Source organism: Mus caroli, unplaced genomic scaffold (genome assembly GCF_978045245.1).
Source record: "Mus caroli unplaced genomic scaffold, Mus_caroli_1 scaffold_4, whole genome shotgun sequence".
NCBI lineage: Eukaryota > Metazoa > Chordata > Mammalia > Rodentia > Muridae > Mus > Mus caroli.
The window spans coordinates 55,731,018-55,754,222 of NW_028227259.1; the positions used below are offsets into that span (position 1 = coordinate 55,731,018).

Consider the following 23,205-nt stretch of genomic DNA (forward strand, 5'->3'; position numbering starts at 1 on the left):
GACAGGAGAATGCAAGAATGAAATGGACAGAATGACTCTTAAATAATGAAAACCATGTAGGCTAAATTCTACTGTTGCAGCATCAGAAAAAAAAAAAAAAAAGCCCAAATGTTAACAGGGCTATCTCCATGCTCCAACAACTGCCATGTTCCTAGAGAGTTCAATGCTCAGGAGACAACGTTAAGGCTGGCCTATCCAAATGCCCTGCTGAAATCTCAATCAGAGGATCTTGTATCAGATGGCACCCCAGCACCCTGCACAGTAGAAACTTAGGGACAGAGCAGGGATAGATTCCCCAGATCGAGCAAGGGAATCAGGATGCTGAGCTCATCTCTGGCATGCCGGAGGAGGGGGATCTTGAGAGCATCTATATGCATTGCAGCTGTGTACCCCAGGAGTGCTGCCATCTTTAATTCAAAGGCTTGCAGACTCTGTGAGGTGAAGAGCAAGCCCTGTTATACATTGAGACTGAAGACACCATTGGGAACAGCTGAGCTTTACAGCGTGTTAGCACATCAGCTGTCAACGTTTAGCAAGCCTCCCCCACAGCGCCCCCGGGCACTTGGCCTAGAGCTGTGTGTGGGCTGGTCCCACTCTCGGTGTGGTTGCCCCAGGGCCTAGCACAGTGCCAGAAGGAACTCAGTCTATGGGTTCCAAACTGGCTGTGCATTGTACCTCAAGGACTATTTTACATCTGGGCACCTGTACACCTCACCGATAGATTATAGCCCAAAAGGCCTTTGAAGAGTGCTTTGGTACCCAGACCAGGAGGAGCGCCACATTTCCAAAATTCTTTGGTATGTATAGAACTGAAAAGATTCCAGTCTACTTTCACTAACTCTAGAGAGGGTCCACAGCTCCTGGAACCTGAACGGTGTTTTACAATGACAAGATGGTAGCTCCCAAGAGGCAATAGGTTCAAGATGAAAGAGAAAGGAGAGAAATACAGAAGGTGGAAGAGGGAACCCAGTGGACTCTGTCAGACTGGACTGGAACGGTAGCTTTGCCAAAGCAGACCTCAATGTTGGGTCTTCATTGATGCAAGGCCTCTGCCAAAGATTCGAGGTTGGTAAGAACACCGATCCCTGGGCACTGGGAGGCTCTTGGATTCTCAAGACGTTTTGAGGTAAGGATCTTCAAGACAGGAGGGAAAGCTGCTTGTGGTATTGGACACCTGGAATCCCCAGTGCTTGGGAAGCTGAGGCAGGAGCTTTCTATGAGTTTTGGGATAACATGGACTACTAAGTCCTGTATCAAAATCAGACAGCAACTGGGAAGATAGCTTAGTTGGCAAAGTGCTTTTTGCAAAACCACGAGGACTTGCATTCGATTCTCAGAACCCAAATTAAAAAGCTAGGCATGCCAGAAATTTAGAATACCCAAGATATAAGATACAATTTGCTAAATGCATGAAACTCAAGAAGAAAGAAGACCAAAGTGTGGACACTTTGCCCCTTCTTAGAATTGGGAACAAAACACCCATGGAAGGAGTTACAGAGACAAAGTTTGGAGCTGAGACGAAAAGATGGACCATCTAGAAACTGCCATATCCGGGGATCCATCCCATAATCAGCTTCCAAATGCTGACACCATTGCATACACTAGCAAGATTTTGCTAAAAGGACCCAGATATGGCTGTCTCTTGTGAGACTATTTCCCGGGCCTGGCAAACACAGAAGTGGATGCTCACAGTCAACTATTGGATGGATCACAGGGCCCCCAATAGAGGAGCTAGGGAAAGTACTCAAGGAGCTGAAGGGATCTGCAATCCTAAAGGTGGAACAACAATATGAGCTAACCAATACACCCCCCCCCCCGAGCTCGTGTCTCTAGCTGCATATGTATCAGAAGATGGCCTAGTCGGCCATCAGTGGAAAGAGAGGCCCATTGGTCGTGCAAACTTTATATGCCTCAGTACAGGGGAACGCCAGGGCCAAGAAGTGGGAGTAGGTGGGTAGGGGAGTGGGTGCAGGAGCGTGTGGGGGACTTTTGGGATAGCATTGGAAATGTAAATGAAATAAATACCCAATAAAAAAATATGAAGAAAAAAAAAGCTAGTCATGGTAGTGCATGCTTCTAATCCTAGAGCTGGGGAATTCCTAATCCTTGGGACTCACTGCCCAGTCAAACAAGCCTACTTGGTGAGCCTCCAGGCTAGAGGGAGGGAGGTTCAGAAGACAAGGTGGATGGCGCCCAAGAGTGACCTCTGGCCTCACACACGTGTGTGCACATGTGCACACGTACATCACACATACACATGCGCACACTCTCCATGAACAAGCACAAGCACACACAATTAATGAAGGCCCAGGGACTGCCCCCATGACTCTAAACCAGAGGTCCTCAACCTTCCCAGTGCAGCAACCTTTTAATACAGTCCCTCATGTTGTGGCGACACCCCCCCTCAACCATAAAATCATTTTCATTGCTACTTCATAACTGTAATTTTGATCCTGTTATGAATCACACTGTAAATATCTGAAATGCAGGCTACCTGCTATATGACCCCTGTGAAAGGGTTACTCACATGACCCACAGGTTGAGAACTGCTGCTCTAAGCTATGCAGTAGATAGAGACATTGTAATAAGGAAGGCAATAATTGGGCAGTTGTATGTTCAAGGGGGCCTGAGAGGAGGAGCTAAGGACCGACAGAGATGGACAAAAGGCTTGAGGAGGTGGACTGAGTTGGGACTTGTTCTTTGAATAATATGGGCAGGATCATGTGGAGGAAGAATTGGTCACTAAACAGCTAGCAATGCTCTCAGAAGCTTTGCTGGCACTGTGGAGAGCCCAAAGCACAAACCGAGCACTTGGATGTTCTGTGCTTCCCAGCACAAGCTGTCCCCCGAGGAGATCATAAAGGCGTACAGAAGATCCAACAGCCCTAAGTCAAAGCAGTCCATCCGCACAGGCCTGTCCCTCACACCCGCATGGCTGTTTTCTGCCCATGAAGTCCTTTCCTAGACAAGCATCCCATTCTGGATTCTGATAAAAACCAGACTCTCCACAGGATGTAAAATGCTGCATAAAGCTTATCACCCCTGCATGGTTGTAATGGTGGCCAGCGTCAAAATAAGTAGGAAATAAGTGTTGGTTAGGATTGGAGAAATTGAGTTCCTTGTGTGCACTGTTAGTAGGGACAGAAAATGGCACGGCCACTGTGAAAACTGTAGCGGTTCCTCAAAAGCCTAAGCAGAGCTTCCACATGATGCAGGAATCCTACCGCTGGGTACACAGCTAAAACCATTGAGAGCAAACACGGCTACAGAAAGGCACTTGCATCCCCACGTTCAAAGCAGCATCCCTCCCAATAGACAAGGAGTCGGAGGGACCCAAGTGTCCATCAGTGCGCGAATGGATATGTCAAACATGGCCAGGACACACAATGCAATGCTCATCGTTAAGAAGGGAAGGGGATTTTGATGCAGGCTATGCCATGGGTGAGGACATCGTGTTAAGTGCAATAAAGCAACAACCAAAAGCTGGATGGTTCTACATCTAGGGGCCATTTGAAACAGTGACGCTCACAGTAACAGAGAGTAGAATGGTGGTTTTCAGGCTCTGGAGCACAACAGACGGGAATTTTTTAGAACAAGTGTATAATTTCAGTTTTTCAAGATATGAAGAGTGTCGGTGATCTGATGCACGCGCTCCTAACAATACTGAGCTGTACGATAAAGAAATAGTCAAAATGGCGGTTCTTATATTAAGCATATTGACACAGCAGCCCTCAAAGGGTTAAGGTATGAACAGCAGCCGACCCCTCTAGGTGGGGACATACAGACTGCTCTATGCTCATCTCATTTGCTGATACAACAGAAGCTCCTCCACCCCTGCAAAGTTTCCTCTTTCCTTTGGACTGCTGGCTTCGACAGGGAAGCAGATGTGGCGTCTGAGATCTCAGTGTGTGTAGGGGGTGGGGGTGGGGTGGGGATTCACTCTCAAGTCTGAGATGTGTATGTGCATCCGCCAGGCAGCAGAAGGTTGGCCATATACATGAGGAGATGCTTCCAAGGAAAAAAGGAATCAAAAATGTCCTTGTCCTCTCTGTTTTAAAAGAGAAAATAGAGAGCTGGAGAGATAGATGGCTCAATGGTTAGGAACTCTGCTTGCTCTTCCAGAGGACCTGGGTTTGGTTTCCAGCACCTAGTGGTGGCTCACAGATGTCCACAACTTCAGTTCCAAGGGATCCAATGCCCTCTTCTGACCTCCCTGGGTACCAGGCATGCATGTGATATCCATATTGTAGGCAACACACACACATACACATAATGATGATGATGATGATGATGATGATGATAAAAAACAGGGATACTAATTCCATAAACTAATTTCTCTGAAGATATAAAGGAACCTGTTGTTTATCTTTTCTTTTGGCCCGACTAACTCTTGTTAAAACACAGCCTTGCTGGGGATGTGACTCAGTGCTGGCATGTTTGCTTAGCACACACAGGCCCTGGGATCAAACGCCAGAGTAAGAAAATAAAAACATCTTGGCTAATCAAAACCTGGGCAGGCAAGACGGCTCAGGGGGTAGGTAAGGTGATCAGAGTTGGCTCCCTAGAGCCCACGTAAAGGTGGAAGGGAACGTCTCATCTCACAAAGTTGTTTTCTGACCTCCACATGTGCCCATGTGTCATGGACAGCCACAAACACACAGCACTCACGTGCAGAGAGAAAAACAAATGAACAGCCTTCCCTTTTTTTTTTTTTTTTTGTTCTGTTCTGGCTCACGGAGGGCACTCAGCCAATACCTGTTTCATGAATAAAGGGATGAACAATTGGAAGGGAGTTAAGAATACACTAGGCAAAAGCCTTGTCTTTGGTGCCTATTCCAGTCCTACAGAAAGAGATCCGAGCGTGGAGCATCTGCCGCTCGATCCACTTTCATAACTTTCCTCAGATGTGGGAAATGCCATCATTTGCATGTATTCATGTGTTCTGTATTACTGTAAGTGAAATGCTTGAGGGGGGTATTTTTTTTCTTTTTTGAAAAGAGGTTTGGTTCAAGGCAGGGCTCCGGAAGCTCAAAGGGGTGTTGCTAGCATGAGCTTGGTCCTGGGGTGGGGGTGGGAGCTTGTGCAAGTGAGAGATTCCACCTGGCCAAACCAGAGTGGAGGGAGAGAGTCCCTGTCTGGCCTCACTCTTACAATAACTCGACCTCTTTAATGATCAGAGGTCCCATGAGAACAGCCATGATCCCTTCTGAGTAACGTGCCTGTAGTGTCTGAGAGACACGGGTGTGCCGCATACATATGTATATGTACATGAGTGGAAACCAAAGGTGCTTTGATTTCTCTTGGCCTTAAATCTGAGACTGTGACATTTTCCAAACCTGGACCTCACCAATTCAGCCAGCTTCCTGGATCCTCCTGGATCCTCTGCCTCTCCAGCACCTGCATTATAGCCATGCATCACCTCATCTGGGTGGTAGGAATTTAAATGCAGCTCCTCGTGCTTGTTCAGCCACTTTTCCAGACCCTGACTCCCATCTCTTGAGCCTTCCCTTTCCTCCTATAATAATGCCACACTAGTGACCAAGCTTCTAACACATGAACTCTTGGTGGACAAGTCACATTCAAACCACAGTGAAGGGAGGTCTAATCTAGTCCACTGGTCAATGCGGCAAGACGTGCCAGGACGACAGCAGAGAGAATGCAGACGCACTTTCTACAAATGGGTCTCGAGGACCATTCTGGGGCTAGCCAGACATGCAGACTAGCAGAAGGATGGCCTTGCCAGAAGTGGTATTCCAGAAACCAGACACACAGGCATAACAGCCTTATGGCTGTTCTTTGGATAAGGAACCAGAGAAAAGGTTCAATAGATATGCAAATTGATTTTCTACCTTCAATTTTCAAAATCAAGTTTTCTGCATTTTTCTCATTTGTTAGGAAGCTGGGTATGAGATATGACACCAGTTTCTCTCTCTTGGGTTAGCCAGATGATGCTATTATAGACCCAAGCAAGAACACCATACCATCAGAGAAGAATTTGATGATATGTGTACCGGGCTGCTGCAGGTGGCTTCTGGGCCCTTCCAATGCAACCTAGAAAAGGAGATGCCTCTGGCAGACTAGGGCGCCAGCTCCAGGAATATACCTTCCTTTCCGCTCCTGAATCTCCCTGCTCTGAGAGACAGTTGGGGATAAGCAGGGGCTGTGTGCCCTAAGAAGGCCAAGGCCATGGTTAGGGAGAGGTACAGAGCTTGGGGGCATTACTTCCTGGTGATCTCATTTAGCCTGAATTCTGCATTTGACTGGCAAGTCTGGCATAGTAAGTCCTAATGTTGAACATCTGGCTTTGGGGGTGGTGGGACTCAGTTCTGATTTCTATCAGTTCCACAGCCTGGCCTTGGCCCGTGGGACGTGCTAGATCTAGCTTGTCCTGCAAGCTCGTGATTTGAGTTTTTCATTTGATTCTATTTCCAGGCCTCCGTGGAGAATAAAATAGTCCTAGATTCAAACAAAACAAAACCTTGAGCTGTAAAAATAACATGAAAACATTTGTATTGAGAGTATTTTCTTTAAAAAGAACGTATTGGGAAAATGACTGGATTCTCCCCCACAACAGTGAAACTATATTTAACTATGACCAGAAATCACAGACACGAGTTTTGGTAGATGTGGTGGGAAGTTCCGTTTAAACTCCTCAACTTTCTGTATGCACCCTCTCCTTAGATCTTTTTAGGAGTGGGGCAACCCCACCATCTCATAGGGGCTCAGGGAAAACCTGAGCTGTCTCTTCTCAGTCATCGTAGCAGTTGGGGTGAACGGGTTTCCTGGGGACACAGGGAGTGGTCAATGTCTAGTGGTGTCTTGGAGGAGAGGAGGGGGGCACGGTTAGTATTAATGGATAGAGAGGAACATCCAGCAGATGTTCACAGGAGGACCCCGAAACAAAGACCCTTGCAGCCCAAAGGAGTACAGCTTTGAAGAGGAGAGATGTTTCTCCAAAGGGCTGCGTTCTGAATGACTTTTCTTCAGTGCTCACTCTAGGCAGGCGCTCCACCACTTAACTACATCCCCACTCCCACCCACAGTGTTTCATATACATGTCAGCTCACTGAACCAGGAAGAAAGGATTGTCCTAGGAGTCTCCCAATACCACCACCTCCACCTCCTCCTCCTCCTCTCCTTCCTCCTCTTCCTCCTCTTCCACCTCTTCCTCCTCCACTACCATTACCTTCATCCCCACCATCACCATCTCCACTATCACCATCACCAACAACAACACCCCTTCCACTATCACCGTCACCACTATCAACGCCATCACTACCACCTCCACCACCATCACCAACACTATCACCATCACCACCATCACCATCAACACCATCACGACCACCCCACTCGTTGTGTAGACGAGGAAACCAGGGCTCAGCAAGAACAAGCACTTGCTTAAGATCACACAGTAACTGAGTGTGAAATGAAGTGGAAGCAGGTCACCCAGCCCCAGAGACCACAGTGTCACAGACCACCTAGCAGTCATGGGTGCTGCAGGGCCACCTTTGTCATACCCCTTGGCTCTGTCTCCATCACTCTGTCCTACTCAGACCTCCTCCCTTTCTTCCAGGACTTTGTAATCCCCTCCCTGCTCCACACTCTTCTAGTGTCACCTCCCTGTCCCCAACTGCTGTCATTGTAACATCAGAGAGTCCTCTGGTTACACTCTGCCTACAGCTTGAAACCCTCTAACTAAAAGGGAAAGCCACACAGATTACAGCTGGCGACTAAGTTTTGGCTGAGCCCCTTGGTCAACACTGGTTTCCTATCCCTTAGCATATCCTGCTGTCCCTCCTCCCTGCCTCTGCCCTGACTCCAGTGCCCACTCCTGCCTCGGTGCCTTCACTTCCATGGCTTTTATTAAAACAACTTACAATTTATCTTTGTTCTTAAGCCCATCACTCAAGAGTGGGGAACCTCCTGCCATCTGACTCAGATAAGTGACTGAGTCTTTCCTTAGTCAATATTAAAGAACAAAAGATCAAATATCTTCCCGGATGGGCAGGGTCAGCGTATAAAGAAAGTCCACGCCTTGGGACAGGGCCATTCGCCGAAGGTCATTTTCCCAAGCCAGGCACACAATGAGCTTTTTGATCCCTTGACACACGTACCTGTTCCGTGTGCTTTCCCTTGTGACCAGCTCCTGTTTCTAACAGGCATGGCTTCAAAAATCTCCTGGAGGCCCTACAGTGTGTACGTAACTAAGCAAATACAAAGTGCATTGGGCCTAAGAAGAAGCCATCAGTGTCCAGGAAGGACCTTCAAATCTGAGATGACACTGAAATGTCAAGTCAGGAGGCTCAAGTTCAAATGCCTAAGGGTTAGATGACATCTAACCATCTATGACAGTACATGGTAGGAGGCAAAAACCAGAGAAGAGGGACCTTGGGCAGACAGAAAATGCCTGGCCCTGGCCTCCCCTCTGAGATCGCTTACTATAGGAACAGGTCCAGGGCAGCTGCACCTTTAATTTTTTTTCCCAAGTAAAGCTAGAAATTTGCATTTTTCTGAAAGTTTTTAGATACCGATAATGAAATTCTTTTCAAATACACAGAAAGGCATTTTGCAAACTAACTCCATTTGGAGGCCAACTCTGGCGGCGGCCTGTCCGTTATGTAGCCCTGGCTTTAGATAAAGCATCGCTTGAGTGATCCCTAAATTTAAGTTTTTGGAAATGTGCACAGATATATTCAGCGCTGTGGACACACAAGGGCAGAATTTAAATCTGAAATTAAACTAGAACACTAGGGTTAAAAATAACATTAAGGCATAAATCACCAAGGGAGAGTGAGTAGACATAAAAACAATGTGCCTTTCTAGCTAGCTCCAAACCCCAGGCAGAGGCTCAGTTACCGGTCAGCAGGTCCATCTGCAGCAGGCTCTGGAACAAGCTGGGGTGCCTGTCTCTCAGTTCCTTCTCCCAGGGCAAGCCTCTGCACACCTCAGCTCTCCCATACTTGCGCTTGAGGTCCAGGTAGGAGTTATGGAAGTCACCTACACAGAAGCAGAAGACATCACTCCCTCAGGAGTGGCAATGACCTTATCCCTCTAAAAGCTCTCCTTCCTCAGGGGAACGTGGGATGGGAGGGCAGGCTTCATATGCCTGGATTTGGCGTGGGTCTTTCGGGAATTTGAAACCGGCCATGACACCTCTGCCTTGGGGGCAGCATTTGGAAGTAAGTCCAAGAGAAATGCGCCAAGGATGCTGATGGCTGTTGTCTAATTCTACAGAATGAGCAGCTGCCCTCTGACTTGCCCCCAGGAGGCCCAATAATCTAGGCCATTTTTTTTTTCTGGCTTGTGTTTTGAAGAACAAGGCCCTAGAGCTCCCAAGGAGGTGAGGCAGTTAGAGACTTTAGGAGACTCTCCCTGATGCCACCAAACAGGTCGGCATAGAGGGCTGGCTTTTTGACTCAAGGTCTCACTTCCAGTGCTGTGTGAATGATCCAAATGAGTTTCCTCTTTGGGACATTACTATTCCTGTGTGTCTGCCCCCTCTCCTGGCAGCATCTTGTCTTGGTATGATTTAGCGAGCATTAAGCGCAGCTGGAGATTAGGAGAGCGTATTCTTTTATATTTTCTGTACCTGCATGTATATGGTGAGGGGACACACGTGTGTGGGCATGCATCTACATGTGCACATGCACAGAGAGGCCAGGGGACAGCCTTTGGTGTATGTCATTCTCAGAAACATCCTTTAGCCTTTGAGGTGTGGTTCCTCATCGTCTTGGAGCTAGCCCAGCTAGCTGTCAGTGAGGCTAGCCTGGCTGACCAGCAAGCCTTAGTCTCCATCTCCTTAGCACTGGGATTTCGGGTGAGTGACATCATATCCAGCCTTTTTATACGGGTTCTCGGCACGGAACTCAGGCCCTCATGCTTGCAAAATACTTTACCAACTGAGCCATCTCAGTGCAAGATCATCTGTTTTTAAATTGGATTTTTGTTTAGGATGGGGGATCCTGTCTGTTCTACACGGCTCAAGTCGAGATCACAGGGCTACTCTGAGAAGTCAGTTCTCCTTTTCCATCATACGGATCCCAGGGATTGAATTGAGGCTGTCAGGCTTGGTAGTAGATGCCTTTACATACCTAGCTACCTCTTCAGCCTGATATGAGATTGACCAGCCACCACTCCCACCACTATGTGACCCTGTCAGACTGGGGCATGACTTAGGTCCATCTACGGACCCCTCCTTCCCTAGCCTGGAACTGGAAGCTCCCTTGAGGGGGGGAGGGGGGATGAGCTACACAAGGCAAGATTGAGATACTGAACTAGCTCTTGATGATGACAAATACCCCACAGGAATTTATCTTCCAGAAGGAACATATGTGACTAACTGCCGTGTCACCACATCAAACATGGATATCTGAAGCACAGAAAAATTTACAAGTTTAGGAGACTCTCCCTGATGCCACCAAACAGGTTGGCATATAAGGCTGGCTTTTCTAGGAGAAAAGCTGGGACCCTAGGAGACCAGACAGGACTCAGCTCCGTCCACACCCTGGGTGAGAAAGGAGAGTCTGGGCCACTTGAGCCCTGCGAATGCAGTCTGTTTGAGATTCGTTCCTTTGCCAGATTTACTGGTGCCTCCCTGAGCTGATCTAAGGGATTAAGAATAAAACAGGGCCCCAGACAGCAAAGTCACTGTTCAGATATTAATGGTCCAAGACAAAAGCACACTGATGTGTACAATAATTTCTAGTGATTAATTTATATTTTCCAATGCATTCTCTTTTCTTTTCTTTTAGACATGCCTTCTAGGTAGAAAGAACGCCAGGCAAGGTTCCTTTGTATTCTTAAATAAGATTGATCAGGTATGGCGGGAGCTTCCACCAGTTTTTGTTCATGGCGGTTACTGGTGCTTTGAGGGGTTTGGTGGGGTAAGGATCAAGGCAGAATGCACACACTGGTCCCCATCTGTCTTTGGAAGCCTCGAGTTACACCTGATCCTGCTGGTATCTGGGCTGAGAGGTTCATGGGATGTTTCTATTTTAGTTCCCTCACCCCAAGCAAAGCTAAACATGTCAATGCAAATGCAAAGCTTAAATATGCCCTCCAGAGCTCCTTACTTACACGTCTCTCGCCTCTCACCCCCAACCTGGACTGTTGCCGCATACGAGGATATTATATCCTGGACCTCAGTACACCGTTCATAGTATAGCTTGATTTGTTCAGCCAGTTCCTTCTCAAGGAAGGGATTAAGAACCTGCAGGAGGGTAAGAAATTGCATGAACTTCAATCATCATCAAATGTCCTCTGGCTAGTACCTCCAGAGGTGTGTTCAGCTGTCTGAGTTCCTTCGATGACATCACCAGCTACCATCCCACCTGGATATGCAAACCAGTGCCCTTTGGATCAATTCGAGGCAGGCCAGTCCAGCGTCCTGTGTGCTACCTTCTCATCTGCAAAGCTTCTTCCACGTCAGTGGAGACCTGTCCCCTCCACGTGTAGTCCCTAGAAAACTGCACTCATCTCCATTTCCAAATGTTAATTCTACCCAAGCTGTGCCCGCCACCTGAAGCCCTCCTTCTGTTTCCTTCTGCTTTGCAGCAGCCTCAGTCTGCAGGAGCCAATGAAGGGCCACTGCTCCAAAGCATAACTCCCTGCAGCCTCAACGGTGGCCAGATGCACCCATGTACCTTGGTGAGCCCAAGTTTGTGGAAATTAACTCGTGTCATGTGGCCTAGTAAGTGAACTGGGCCAAAGTCCCAAAGAGCAAGCCTCTTGGGACTGGGGGAATTAATCTTAACTCTGTGTTTTCAAATGCATGTCTGGACCCAAGAGAGGTTCACGAGATGGGCTCACTGGGTCATAACCAGCAGTGGTTTCTTTTGTTTTTTATACCGAAGGATCCAAAGCTTTAGAGCACATTAGAGGAGACGGAGGAGGTATTCTTAGTAAAATTATTTTTATTTTCATATATGAATACATGTATGTATGTGTGTGTGCTGTTCATTCTATTAATCAGAGTTATCTTCAAAACATCGTTTAAAGCTGGGTCTGTTGACATCCATCTGTAATTACAACTAGTCAGTAGCCTAAGCCAAGAAGATCAAAAGTTCAAAGCATGTCTGAACTCCAGAGTGAGTTCAAGGCTAGCCTGGACAACTTTGTGAAAAACCTGTCCGCCCCCCGCCCCCCAATTTTTTTTAATGTTTTTAAGAAAGGAAAGAGTCTAAAGCTGAAAGAAAGCTCAAAGGTATTTGAGCCCCAGTACCAAAAAAATATTTTTGTTTTGTTTTTGTGATACAGGGTTTCCTATGTCCCAGGCTGATCCAACTTGACCTTGAGCTTTTGGTCGTTTTTTGCCCTGAACTGCCGACCACTGGCATTACCGGTGTGCACCACCATTACATGCCGGAGCAGTGGAATGTTTGAAGCTCAGCCTAACCCATCTTTCTTGCTTCTCCTCTCTGCTCCGGTCTGGCATGCAGTAGGCACTCTAAAGCATTTACTGCTCAAGTGGATCTGTGATTTTTCTTTTCCTAGTTATCTCAAAGGGAGGGAGGGAATCAGGCTTCCTACTGGTTCTTGTGTCTTTGCCTGAACTCCACGGGGTCAAGGGAATGAGAGGACAACTCTCTCTCAGGCATCTGGTGGGATCCTCCATCTCCTTAGCAGGGATGAGAAGGCACTGTTCTGAGGCTGCATGGTAGGAAGCCGGGAGTCCTTTACTGGAATGGCTGCAGTAGTCCTCCGTGGGCATGTTAGGATGTGCGTCCTGGGTACAGTAAATTGCCTCGGGGTCCAAAGCCCTCCTGAATATGGCTCTCTGTGGCTCTCCCATCCAGCATGAGCTGAGGCAGGGCTTCTGTGAGGATGAGTGAAAGATTGGCTGGCACGGGGCTTTAATTTGCTGGAGTATGGCTTCTTCTGATACTTTAAATAATAGCGTAGAAAAGAAGCTTTACCAAATAACTAAGATTCTCTCCTTTCATTAGCTTAATCACTGGATAGGCAACAGCCTGATAAAAATCTACTCTATAATTAAGCTAGTAGTTATTAAAACAGAGGAAGTAAATGGTTCCCATTTTATGAGTACTAAATGAACCGCACGGTAACAGAAATCTATTATTGGGCTGGCTCAGGGGAAGCCTCAATATTAATTATGTTTGGTGGCTGAGCCCACGCAGGGTTCAGTCCGCTTGGGTAAATCTTTTGTTTACACTGTGTTTCCTGCTCCCAGTGGCCCACTGTCACACACACACTCCTGGCAAACATCTTGATCCCCAAGGCTCACCTGTGCCGGGTGTAGGCTGCGGAGGCGATAGTATTTCACCGGTCCAAAAAACCCTTCGATGCCGGCCACATACCTGCTCCCTCCAATAATGAAGTAGCCAGCTGTGTCGTTATAATAGAAGTCTTCACGGAAGCTAGAGAGGTACACAAAAGATTGAGGCAGCCCTGGGGACTGGGACCTGGTTATCTTCAAAGAGACTCTGTCATGGACATCCCCAGACCCCTTGACCTAACTCGAGTTGCCACAGGCCTCTCAGTCTGGTTTGCAGCATTTAAACCCGCTGCAGGGTCAGGTGGCCCTGGAAGAGATAGATCCTTGCTCTGCCTCAGCAGCTGTGTCACCTTGTCCCAACTGTCTAAGCCCTGAAGGCTATTGTCCTTTGTAAAATGACAGTTCCCCACTTAGTGAACTGTTAGGATTTGATGTACTGTGGTCCCAGGTAAACACCTAATATCTACTACTGTTTGTGATAGTGTTTAGAATCGGTGGGGTGGAAATACTGGGAAATATTTGTTCTAAAAGGCAAGCAGAAAGCAGATTAAGGAGAAACTTAAATTTTAAGCTGTTTGATAAGGATGAGAAGTTAAATTCATTGAGCAGGAGGTATCTACGGCAAGGCCAAAGGTCATGGCCAGATACAAGAGGGAAGAAGCAGGTGATGTGCCTGCCACAAGTCCAGATTGCTGGGAGGGGCTGGAAGCAGCGGAAGGAGACAGGGATGAAGCAGGTGCTGTATATAAAGGGCACAAAGTGCTTCTTGCAGTGTTATTTGTATTCAAGATCAGAAAACCCCAGGTGTCTACTCATGAGGAATGGCCAGCCTCAGGCAAAACTTTATTTACTACGTAAATTATAAAGGGGGCAAACCTGGAGGAAAAAAATGTGCTGCTAACTTTAAAAATGAAGATGTGGGGGCTAGGGAGATGGCTCACTTGGTACATACACAAAGCCCTGGGTTTGCACCCTAGTACCACATAAACTAGGTATAATCTATACTCCCAGCACTCAAGAGGAAGAGGAAGTAAGTGAGAAAGTCAAGGTCACCCTCAGCTACTGTGAGTTCAAGGCCAGTGTAAGCCACATGAAACTCTGTGTGTGTGTGTGTGTGAGAGAGAGAGAGAGAAAGAGAGAGAAAGAGAGAGAGAGAGGTGGGGAGGAGGGAGAGAGAAAGAGAGAAGAGTTTCTATTTGTGTAGAGACAGTAAGCAGATATTTTTGTATTTTCACAAACTGTGAAATATATTCAATAAACTAACGAAATGATTTTCCCATAGGGCACGAGGTAGAGGCTGGAGTAAATCCGGAGAGCTGGAGGCAAGGCTTGGCTATATCTTTGTTTTTAATCTTTTCTCTTCCTTAGTGTTGATTTGGAAAACCACGTACACTCATTACCTATTCTGAAACCAAACTAGGACTAGGTGACCGTGTGACCAGAGCATATGTGAGCAGCAGGGTAGGTAAGACTTGAGACAAGTCAAGTGAGAAGCCAGGCAAAGAGGAGAGAGCCATGGGCAGAGAGGGCAGATGGAAATCCAAGAAGAGAGAACAAAATGACAGGCAGGCTGCCAGAAGCCAGGCAGTCGAGGAAGTCAGGAGCCAGGGGGGCAGCAAGCTCCTGACAGGTGGCTCAGGGAAGCCAAGGCAGCCCGGGGTTATTCCAGGACAGAGATGAACTGCCTGCCTCTGAGCAAGACCCTGTTCCCTAGCAGGTATACCTGGTCAGGAAGGAGGCTGGAGAGCATGGGAATTGGGCTTGTGTGTGTGTGTGTGAGTGTGTATGTGTGTGTGTGTGTGCATACCACTGCCACAAGAAATTAATTCACTTAAGCACATGCAACACATATGGAAGAGAAGGTCTTCCTTTTTTTTTTTTATCTTTTCAGAGTCTCAGCCTCGATGGACTAGGGTAGATGACGTGTTCTCTCTCTCTCTCTCTCTCTCTCTCTCTCTCTCTCTCTCTCTCTCTCTCTCTCATTTTCCCTCCCTACCCCTCCCTCTCTCCTTCCTTTTTAATCAAGAGAGACCACAAAGTTAGTAACTGTAATTGCAGAACAGACCCTGTTTTTCAGGACCTTGGAAAGACTGGAATGTTCTAACTCTCCTGAGAGTGCTTGGTGCTGAGTGGACGAGCAGCTTTATTCTGAATCAGTCTGCTCGAGGTCCCCAGCTCTCTGCAACTCTATTGGTGCTCACGATAGGCTAGGGGTACTCCGTAGTAGAGGCTGTCTGGAACCCTCGTCCCTTCCCCCGCCCCTGTAAACATGAAAATAACAATGTCTATTTATAGTGTTGTTGTGAGGGTTGACTGGACTACTGCTTGAATGGCCAAATGCTTCAAAATGTTGCAGATTTCAGAGGGCTTGGGATATTCCAGTCTGTGCACAACTGGTTGAACATCCAGAATGAGGGAACTTCGAAATCCCCAATCCTCTGAAATCAGAAATGTCTTGAACATCTAAAACGCTCTAAAATCTGACGTGGCACTCAGACCTTGCTTGACTTTGAGCGTTTAGGTTTAAGATTTGTGGATCCTCAACAGTTAATACATAAAGCACTCAGGACAGTGTGGGGCACAGGGTAGATGCCATGGCTGCTGGCTACAGGTGTGAATACTCATCTCACTGCAGGACATCAGCTCCCACCATCTGAGGCACACACTTGCTAAGTTGTATTCATTTCTAGATAAAATGCTGCCAGCTCTATGTTCATTGCAATCCCAGCATGGACCTGAATATATAATCTATTAAAATAGAACTGGGGGAAAAGACAGCTCCTTCCATTCCAGGCAAGTTAAGCTGAGTCTGTAAGTCCAGCTACTCAGGGAGATGAGTTAGAAGGACCAAAAGTTCAAGACTGTTCTAGACAACATCGTGAAACTCTGTCTCAAAATAAAACAACAAAGGCTCAGTGGTAGAGTGTGGGCCTGGCATGCAAGACCCTATATATGCAATCTCTAATAACACACACATACACACACACACACACAGAACCAAAAACCCATACTTGTATGCAAATTCATAACTACTTTGAGTAGATTCAATAAAGGAAAGTTATTTTAGGGGTGGAATTATAATAAATAATTATGAAAGACTGAAGAAGTCTATAAGAGCTTGAGGCTCAAATTGTTTTACAAGTAAGTGTCTTCTTTCTTTCCTCCTGTTTGGGAAGGAAGAAAACAAATTGTGGGTGTTTTCTGCAAAAAAGATGATAGCAAACTCCAATTTTCAGAGCAGAGGAAGGCCCTGTTTAGAAAGTTTGATGAAAACTTATACAGCAGCTCCCAATCATAGTCCTTATTCACTCAGGGGCTGCAGCCCCAAAACCCCTGCCAACGACTGAAACCTTTTACTGCTCCAAACCCCACCTCTGCTGGCTTCCTGCCCCTGTATCTTCACACCTATGATAAGCTTTAATTAATAAACTCCACACGGTAAAGGACAAAGAAGAGCAATTTGGGCTGCATACTATGATGAGCATATGCAAATGCGGTCTCCCCTCGAAGTCTCTTTCAGCGCTGTGCTCATCCGTTCTGTGTGAGTGAGATGATACTTCGGAGAAGCATCTAACAGCTCCTCCGGGAGTCTCAGTTTCCAGCATCACTACTCTTGTGCTTTGGGAAATGCTTAAGTGGAGAGAGGATACTATGAACACTGGTGCCTTGACAGGATAACTGAAGACCCGGTTATATAACAGGCAGGTAACGCCCACTGCATGGATGCACAACCAAGGACAATGCACAGAACAAAAGCCTTCATCCTGCTACTCAGAACAGCATGCACTTTAAAATGTAGACAGTGTTTACTTGTGCAGTTTTCTATTGAATACTTTTGGGCCTCTGCTGACTGTGTATAAGACAAAGCATGGAAAGTGAACTCCTGAATAATGGGAACTACTGTATGGTTTTTTAGTTAGCATAAGATGCTTAAGATAAAGGCCCTTGTTTTTCCTGGTTCCCTTTCTTCCCCCACCCAATAACAAATTACTTGGTCTCTATGTCACTGCCCAGTAACTTTTGAACGGCCATCATTATCAACCATCACCGACACATCTATCTTGGTCTCCATCGCAATCTCGACAGTATGTTTCCACATTTTTCTCCTCTGAAATTCTCAGCATTTGTACAACATTGTAAGAGAACCCTGTACTGTGCCCAGTTTGATGGTCATCAATTTCCCTGACATGAAGTCTGAGCTAGACTCTGCCAGAGCTCGGACTAGTCTCTTTGGAAAACCTCAGACACTCTGGAAAACTGTCTTTCCTCTTATCTGGACATAAAGGGCCCTGGTTTATTACCAAGAGCACTGGAGCTCAGAAGATTGACTGACATTGTTAGATAGGCCCTTCTCAGAATTAGGAGATAGCCAGACTTTTTTTTCTAGAAGAGACTTGAGGACTCTTCACCTCTGGTCATTGTTTTTGTCTGGGGTCAATTCCTCAGGACCTAATCTAAGCTCTGAGTCTCTCAAGCCACTTTATCCATTTCTTTCTAGCGTTTCTGATAGCCGGTATCTTTAAATTTATTTGTGAAATTTTTTTCTACTGAACAATTCTCCTTTATTGGATTTTTCCCCCAGTTTCCTGGAAGTAGAGACCACATTCCCTCTTTTTAATCTTCTCCCACCTCTAGAATCAAACCCTGTATCGGGAATGTGAAATATGCTCAATAAGTATGAGATGGACAGACAGATAGATGCATGGACAGATGGATGTAACCAGAAGGTATTCCTGTCACCAAAAGTCACTTATAGGCACTTACTTTGCCAGCACAAGTTGCTAAACACTTAATTTCTGTTCCTGTCATACTGCCCTAACCTTCATAGAGTAAAGTCAATACTACATTCACATTTCAAGAGCAGACAAGAGGGCTAGCGGTGTCCTTAGAATCTTCACAACCCAACCAGGAAGCCTGCAGCCAACGTGATGTTGTTTGCTTCCATGGCTTGCATTGCTGTAAAAGTAGGGCTCTGGTTTACATCCCAGACTGGCAATGAAGAATACTCAGGGCCGGGGCTAGTAGGACAGGGTATCACTTGTTGGATGCTCTACCTGGGATACTGAACTAGTTCAAACCTCCCGATCAGACCTGGTCCATGTTCATATCGGTCCTGTCTTTATAGAAGTCTGGTACCCTGCTCATAGGTTTATTTTTGCGTTCATTTAAAAAAAATTGAATCAAAATGTCTTTTTTTTTTTATCACTCTTGAGTTGAGTTGCCTCCCTACCCCACCATCACCAGGGAAGGCTCCCAATGCACAGGGCCAGCTTTATCCAAAAGAGGCATTGCAAAGGGGCAGCCACACAGGGACATCACACCAGGACCTAGAAGAATGTCCTGCCCACCTCTCCTAGCACCTGGAGGGTGGCCTTGCTAACACCACAGAGGCTGAAGAACAGAGAAGATGAAGTTCTGTTGCCACAGCCCCTCTTGTTTTTGGTACTGGGTTCTGGCTAGTATTGAGCTGCTGTCACTCCTATGATGTAGTGGCATATGAGGAATGCCAGCCCCCACTCCCTCATGCTGTGACCTGTCTACATTCATTTGTGTTGGCCTCCGGGATTTGGGGTTTTGTAGAAAAGGAAGCCATCATGTGAGAAATGAAAAGTTACTTTTGAAATCCATTCACTTGTTAGAATGCCCTGGGGCCGGAGTAGGTGGGGCCTGAGAGTAGGGGAGTACTACTTTTAACTTACCTCTTGAGATAACCCTTAATATCTAGGGCTCACTGCACAGAACAGATTTCCAAAGAAGTCTCAGATCCTGCCGGACTTCTCTATCCCTTGATTTAGTCACAGTAGCAACTTCCATAAAGAAAACCTGCCTGTGTTGGATGCTTCCGATTTTGGCACACTTTAAGACTTCCGCTTCACCCCTAGCCTCATTCTCTACGCTTCCATACAGCTACGACCCACTCTTGACCTCATGGCAGCTAAGCAATGATACATCTTTAGCCTTTCTAGAAAACCCTATTCCTTTAACACACACACACACACACACACACACACACACAGCAAAAACAAAAACAAACAAAAACCAAGAGTTGCTCTAAACTCCTGGAGCCCACTAGAAATCTGTGAGATTTACATTCTACAGAATGGTTAAAGAAGCCTATGGCTTCTCTACCCACCTTGCTCCCTCTCTGTTCTGGTTCGCTCAATAGCCAGTTCCTGAGGGAATCTGATATCCAGCTCTGATGGGGTTTCCCAAATACCTAATGAAGACTGTCTGCTTGATGCTATAAAACCCACTATTACGTGCAGATCTCGGAGCAAATTAGAAATCAACACAGCACAAGGCAAGGGCTCCAGCTCTCAGCTTCTGCAAATGCTATATAGACTGCTACAGAGGGATGAAAAGCTGCACTGGTATCAATAGCTGCGCACATTTCAAATCTAGATTATGAACATAAATATGAAGACTGTCTCCTTTTATGCTCTACACGACACCAAAGTTTCCAGCCGTTCTCAATGAGCAGCATTAATGCTTAGATTTATTTTCTTTGGAATCCTTCGTAGAAGATAATTCTCAAAGAAAATAAATTATGAAGTGCCATGAAGGAAGAATTTATGGTGAGATTTGGAAAAGGGATTGACGACTTTCCCTTGCTTAGTAATATATATATATATATATATATATATATATATATATATATATTGGTTGCAGGAAGAATGGATGACTGTTATAAACTCAAAGCCTAGCTTGGACCTAGAGATTCTTCAGTGGGTTCTGGCACTGGCCACCAAGCCTGACAACTTCAGTTTGTTCCCCGGAGCCTATATGGTGGAAGGGGAGAACCAACTCCTGCAGTTTGACCTCTGACATCCACATGTCTATGGTGGCTAACCTCTATGCGTACACCATAGCATCTGTAGACATGCATGTGCGGTGCACACACACATGAGGGGGTAGGTGGGAAATAAGATGTAAAACCAAGAACAAAATAACAACAAAGTCTGACTTGGAAAAGCTGAATGAGGTATGCAGAATACTCTTAGGGTTGAAAGCGACCACAGGGAGACTCCTTAGCCCTACAACAGACTTCTTGTGGATGAAAATAACACTTACCTAATGGTCTGATTATGGTAGCTCTTCAAGTCCCATCCAATGCTGGCAGTGACCACTATCTACATCGGAGAGAAATATACAGGTCAGATAAGGCCGCACACCCCACGCTATAAATATATATGATCCTTGGTATAAATTACTCGTGAAATGTGCTTGTCCTTCTCCTGATTAATTTCTACAAAAATAAAATTAACAGTTTACTAGCCCTGTGTATATTTTAAGACTTAATAAATTTAGCTCTCCCCAAATGACTGGATGCTGTGTCTAAAAATATCTACAATGCAATTTCTGCCAGTGGGTTTTTTATGCTTCCAGACTTTAAGCCAGAGGTTGACTGGCTGTGTCTGTCTGTGCTTCCAAACTTCTTGTGAAGAAGACAAGGAAGTACACCTGACAGGACAAGTAGGCTTAGAAGTTTTATTGATTTTACCAGAGCCATGGTAGGGGAGAGAAGCCTGATGCTCTATGGTCTTCACTGCCCGTTGATCCCGCCGCCGCCCTTCCTATAAGCAGCAAGAGTCATCACCCTCGTTTCTGTGAGGACAATGTCTTGCTCATGATGTTCTGTGTTGTCTCAAGTAGGTTCTTCTTAGAGCTAAGACTACTGTGTGAGTCCTTGGGACTCATGGAGACATTTTTTTCAGGCGCTTCCATAGGAAGTGTTTAGCAAAGGTGTCCTGACCTTTCTAGAGTCTCAAAGACTTAGAGATCACCCTGTGCTTAAGGAAGACAAACAAAACCACTAGAAACCAACCCAACCAGTCACAGGGCATGTGAGGAAAGAAAAGAACCCAACCAGCTGTCTCTCTTAGCAATCACTCTAAGTGACTGCTTGATCAGATCAGTGAGTGTGGCAATCCCACCAGAGGTTTAAATCTACAAAGGAGTCAGGGGAGGCAGCAAGAAAGACAAGTCTGGAAGTATCTGAAACCCACTGGCAAAAGAGCTCTCTCTCTCTCTCTCTCTCTCTCTCTCTCTCTCTCTCTCTCTCTCTCACACACACACACACACACACACACACAGAATGTGTTGCCTTTCTGTGGCTTCATCACATCACACATTACACCATGCAGCTCTTCTCTCTACCTAAGGAACTGTATCCTTTGGTTGTTCAACACTATGATTCTCTACTGCCTTGCAAGCTAAAGTCCAAATTGAAGTTTCTGCACATTCTAGCTCCAAAGTCATAACTTTTTTTCTTTTAGCTTTCTATGCTCCTCAAGTTCATACATTGGAAATTTAATTCCTAAACATGTATGCTTATGGTATGTAGAGATGAAAACTCTAGGATTCATATTATATGAAGCCATGAGGATGAGTCTCTTTGATGGGGTTAACAGCTACCTAAGAAGAAAAGACCCAAAAGATGGCCTAATGGGTAAAGGGAGATGGACCAAGACTGAAGACCTGAGTTGCATTCCACACGGTGGAAGGAGAGACTTGACTCCCATAGGTTGCCTTCTGACCTCCATATCATTACTGTGGCATGAAAATTCCTGCACTTACATATATATATATATATATATATATATATATATATATATATATCTCACATATACACACTGAACTAAGTATATGTGTATAGATATAATAAAAATTAAGAAGAAAAGAAAGAGAGTGACCTCAGCCAGAATAGTCTCTCCAGCTACCATATATGCTGTAATACAGCAAGAGGGCTCCCACAAGATGCCAGTAAGAGCTTTCAAAACCGTGAGGAACTAACTTTTTGTCTCTGGATAGTCTTTAGCAACAGACCCAGTCAACTTGGCTCATCTGTGAACTTCCCAATCATAGCAGAAATCCCTGCTCCTTTCTTCTCCATTTAAATTCTGCCCAAACATAAAAGCCTTGTACAACACCGCTTCCCTGAGCATCCCAGCATGGAACGCTGTCTTCCTTCTAGAAATCAATATGAATCATTTGGCAATTAAGCTTGCCTTATGACTTCTCTTCACGTGCTTAATGTGACTTCCATAAATAGTCTATAAGTAACTGGAGCCTGTGCCTTCCATACAGCAGGTGCAGCGTCAGATCTGTGAAGCTGCTCTGCTGATTTGATGCCTGTCTTGGTGGCGCAGCATGTGCCTCACATACACGGGCATGGGTAACGTGGACCTCAGCTATGTTACTGAAGATTTTCTAAGGAAAAAGTAACATACAAAAATCCCCAGCTAGCATCTCACGCAGTCCTCTCAGGCAGGTGGCAAAAGCTGACCTGATTAATTTTTTTTTCCCTTGCTTCAGAACATGGGAACGTCAAGCACAAGGGAGGACCATGAGTTATCTAATGCACGAGACAAACAAAACGCCTCCTCCAGTTTTGTTCCAGGAAAATCACAAATCAATAAGAAAAGCTGATGAGAAAATAAAGTAACCAGAAAAAGCTAGCATGCAGGCATCGCATCAATGGAGAAATGGAATCGTCTTCAGTTACAACAACAGATTTCCCACAATCCATAAAAACCTCTGTTATGGGGGGTTTGAGAGAGTTATGAGCAATGTTTTATGTACAGAATAGATAAAGACCCTCCCTTCCAACACAATCATCACTTATACGCGTTGGTTATTACGAGTGTGTTTAGTGCCAAGCGTAAGCAATTGTTTCAACTGCCAAAAGCAGTCAAATCATTTCTAAGCGGAACTAGCCAATAAATTCCCTTAAAAAAAAGTTGTAGATCTAATAAGGCCATGTAAACATGGCCGATGTGATTTTGACACTTAAGTGCAAGAAGCCTATGTCCCTAGGGGAGAAGGACTGAATAACTCAGATAATTGTGGCTACAGAGCTGGCTATATTATTTACTCATTCACCGCAGAGTGGAAAGAAGCACTTTAAAAGTTAATTAAATGGGATGAGAGTCTTATGATTTAAACTTCCATCTATAAAGTTCAATTTAGCA

General features: G+C 45.7%; 1 protein-coding gene across 1 annotated transcript in view; it reads right to left on the reverse strand.

Moving 5' to 3' along the window:
* The window catches only part of Sel1l3 (SEL1L family member 3), a 108,605-nt gene that overhangs the window by 56,605 nt on the left and 28,795 nt on the right, over window positions 1-23,205 (reverse strand). Inside the window, exons 6-9 of the mRNA XM_021162875.2 lie at window positions 20,306-20,364; window positions 13,244-13,376; window positions 11,077-11,209; window positions 8,857-8,997 (exon numbers count right to left, since the gene is read on the reverse strand). Coding sequence (XP_021018534.1) covers window positions 8,857-8,997; window positions 11,077-11,209; window positions 13,244-13,376; window positions 20,306-20,364 — 466 coding nt within the window. The remainder of the gene's footprint in view (window positions 1-8,856; window positions 8,998-11,076; window positions 11,210-13,243; window positions 13,377-20,305; window positions 20,365-23,205) is intronic.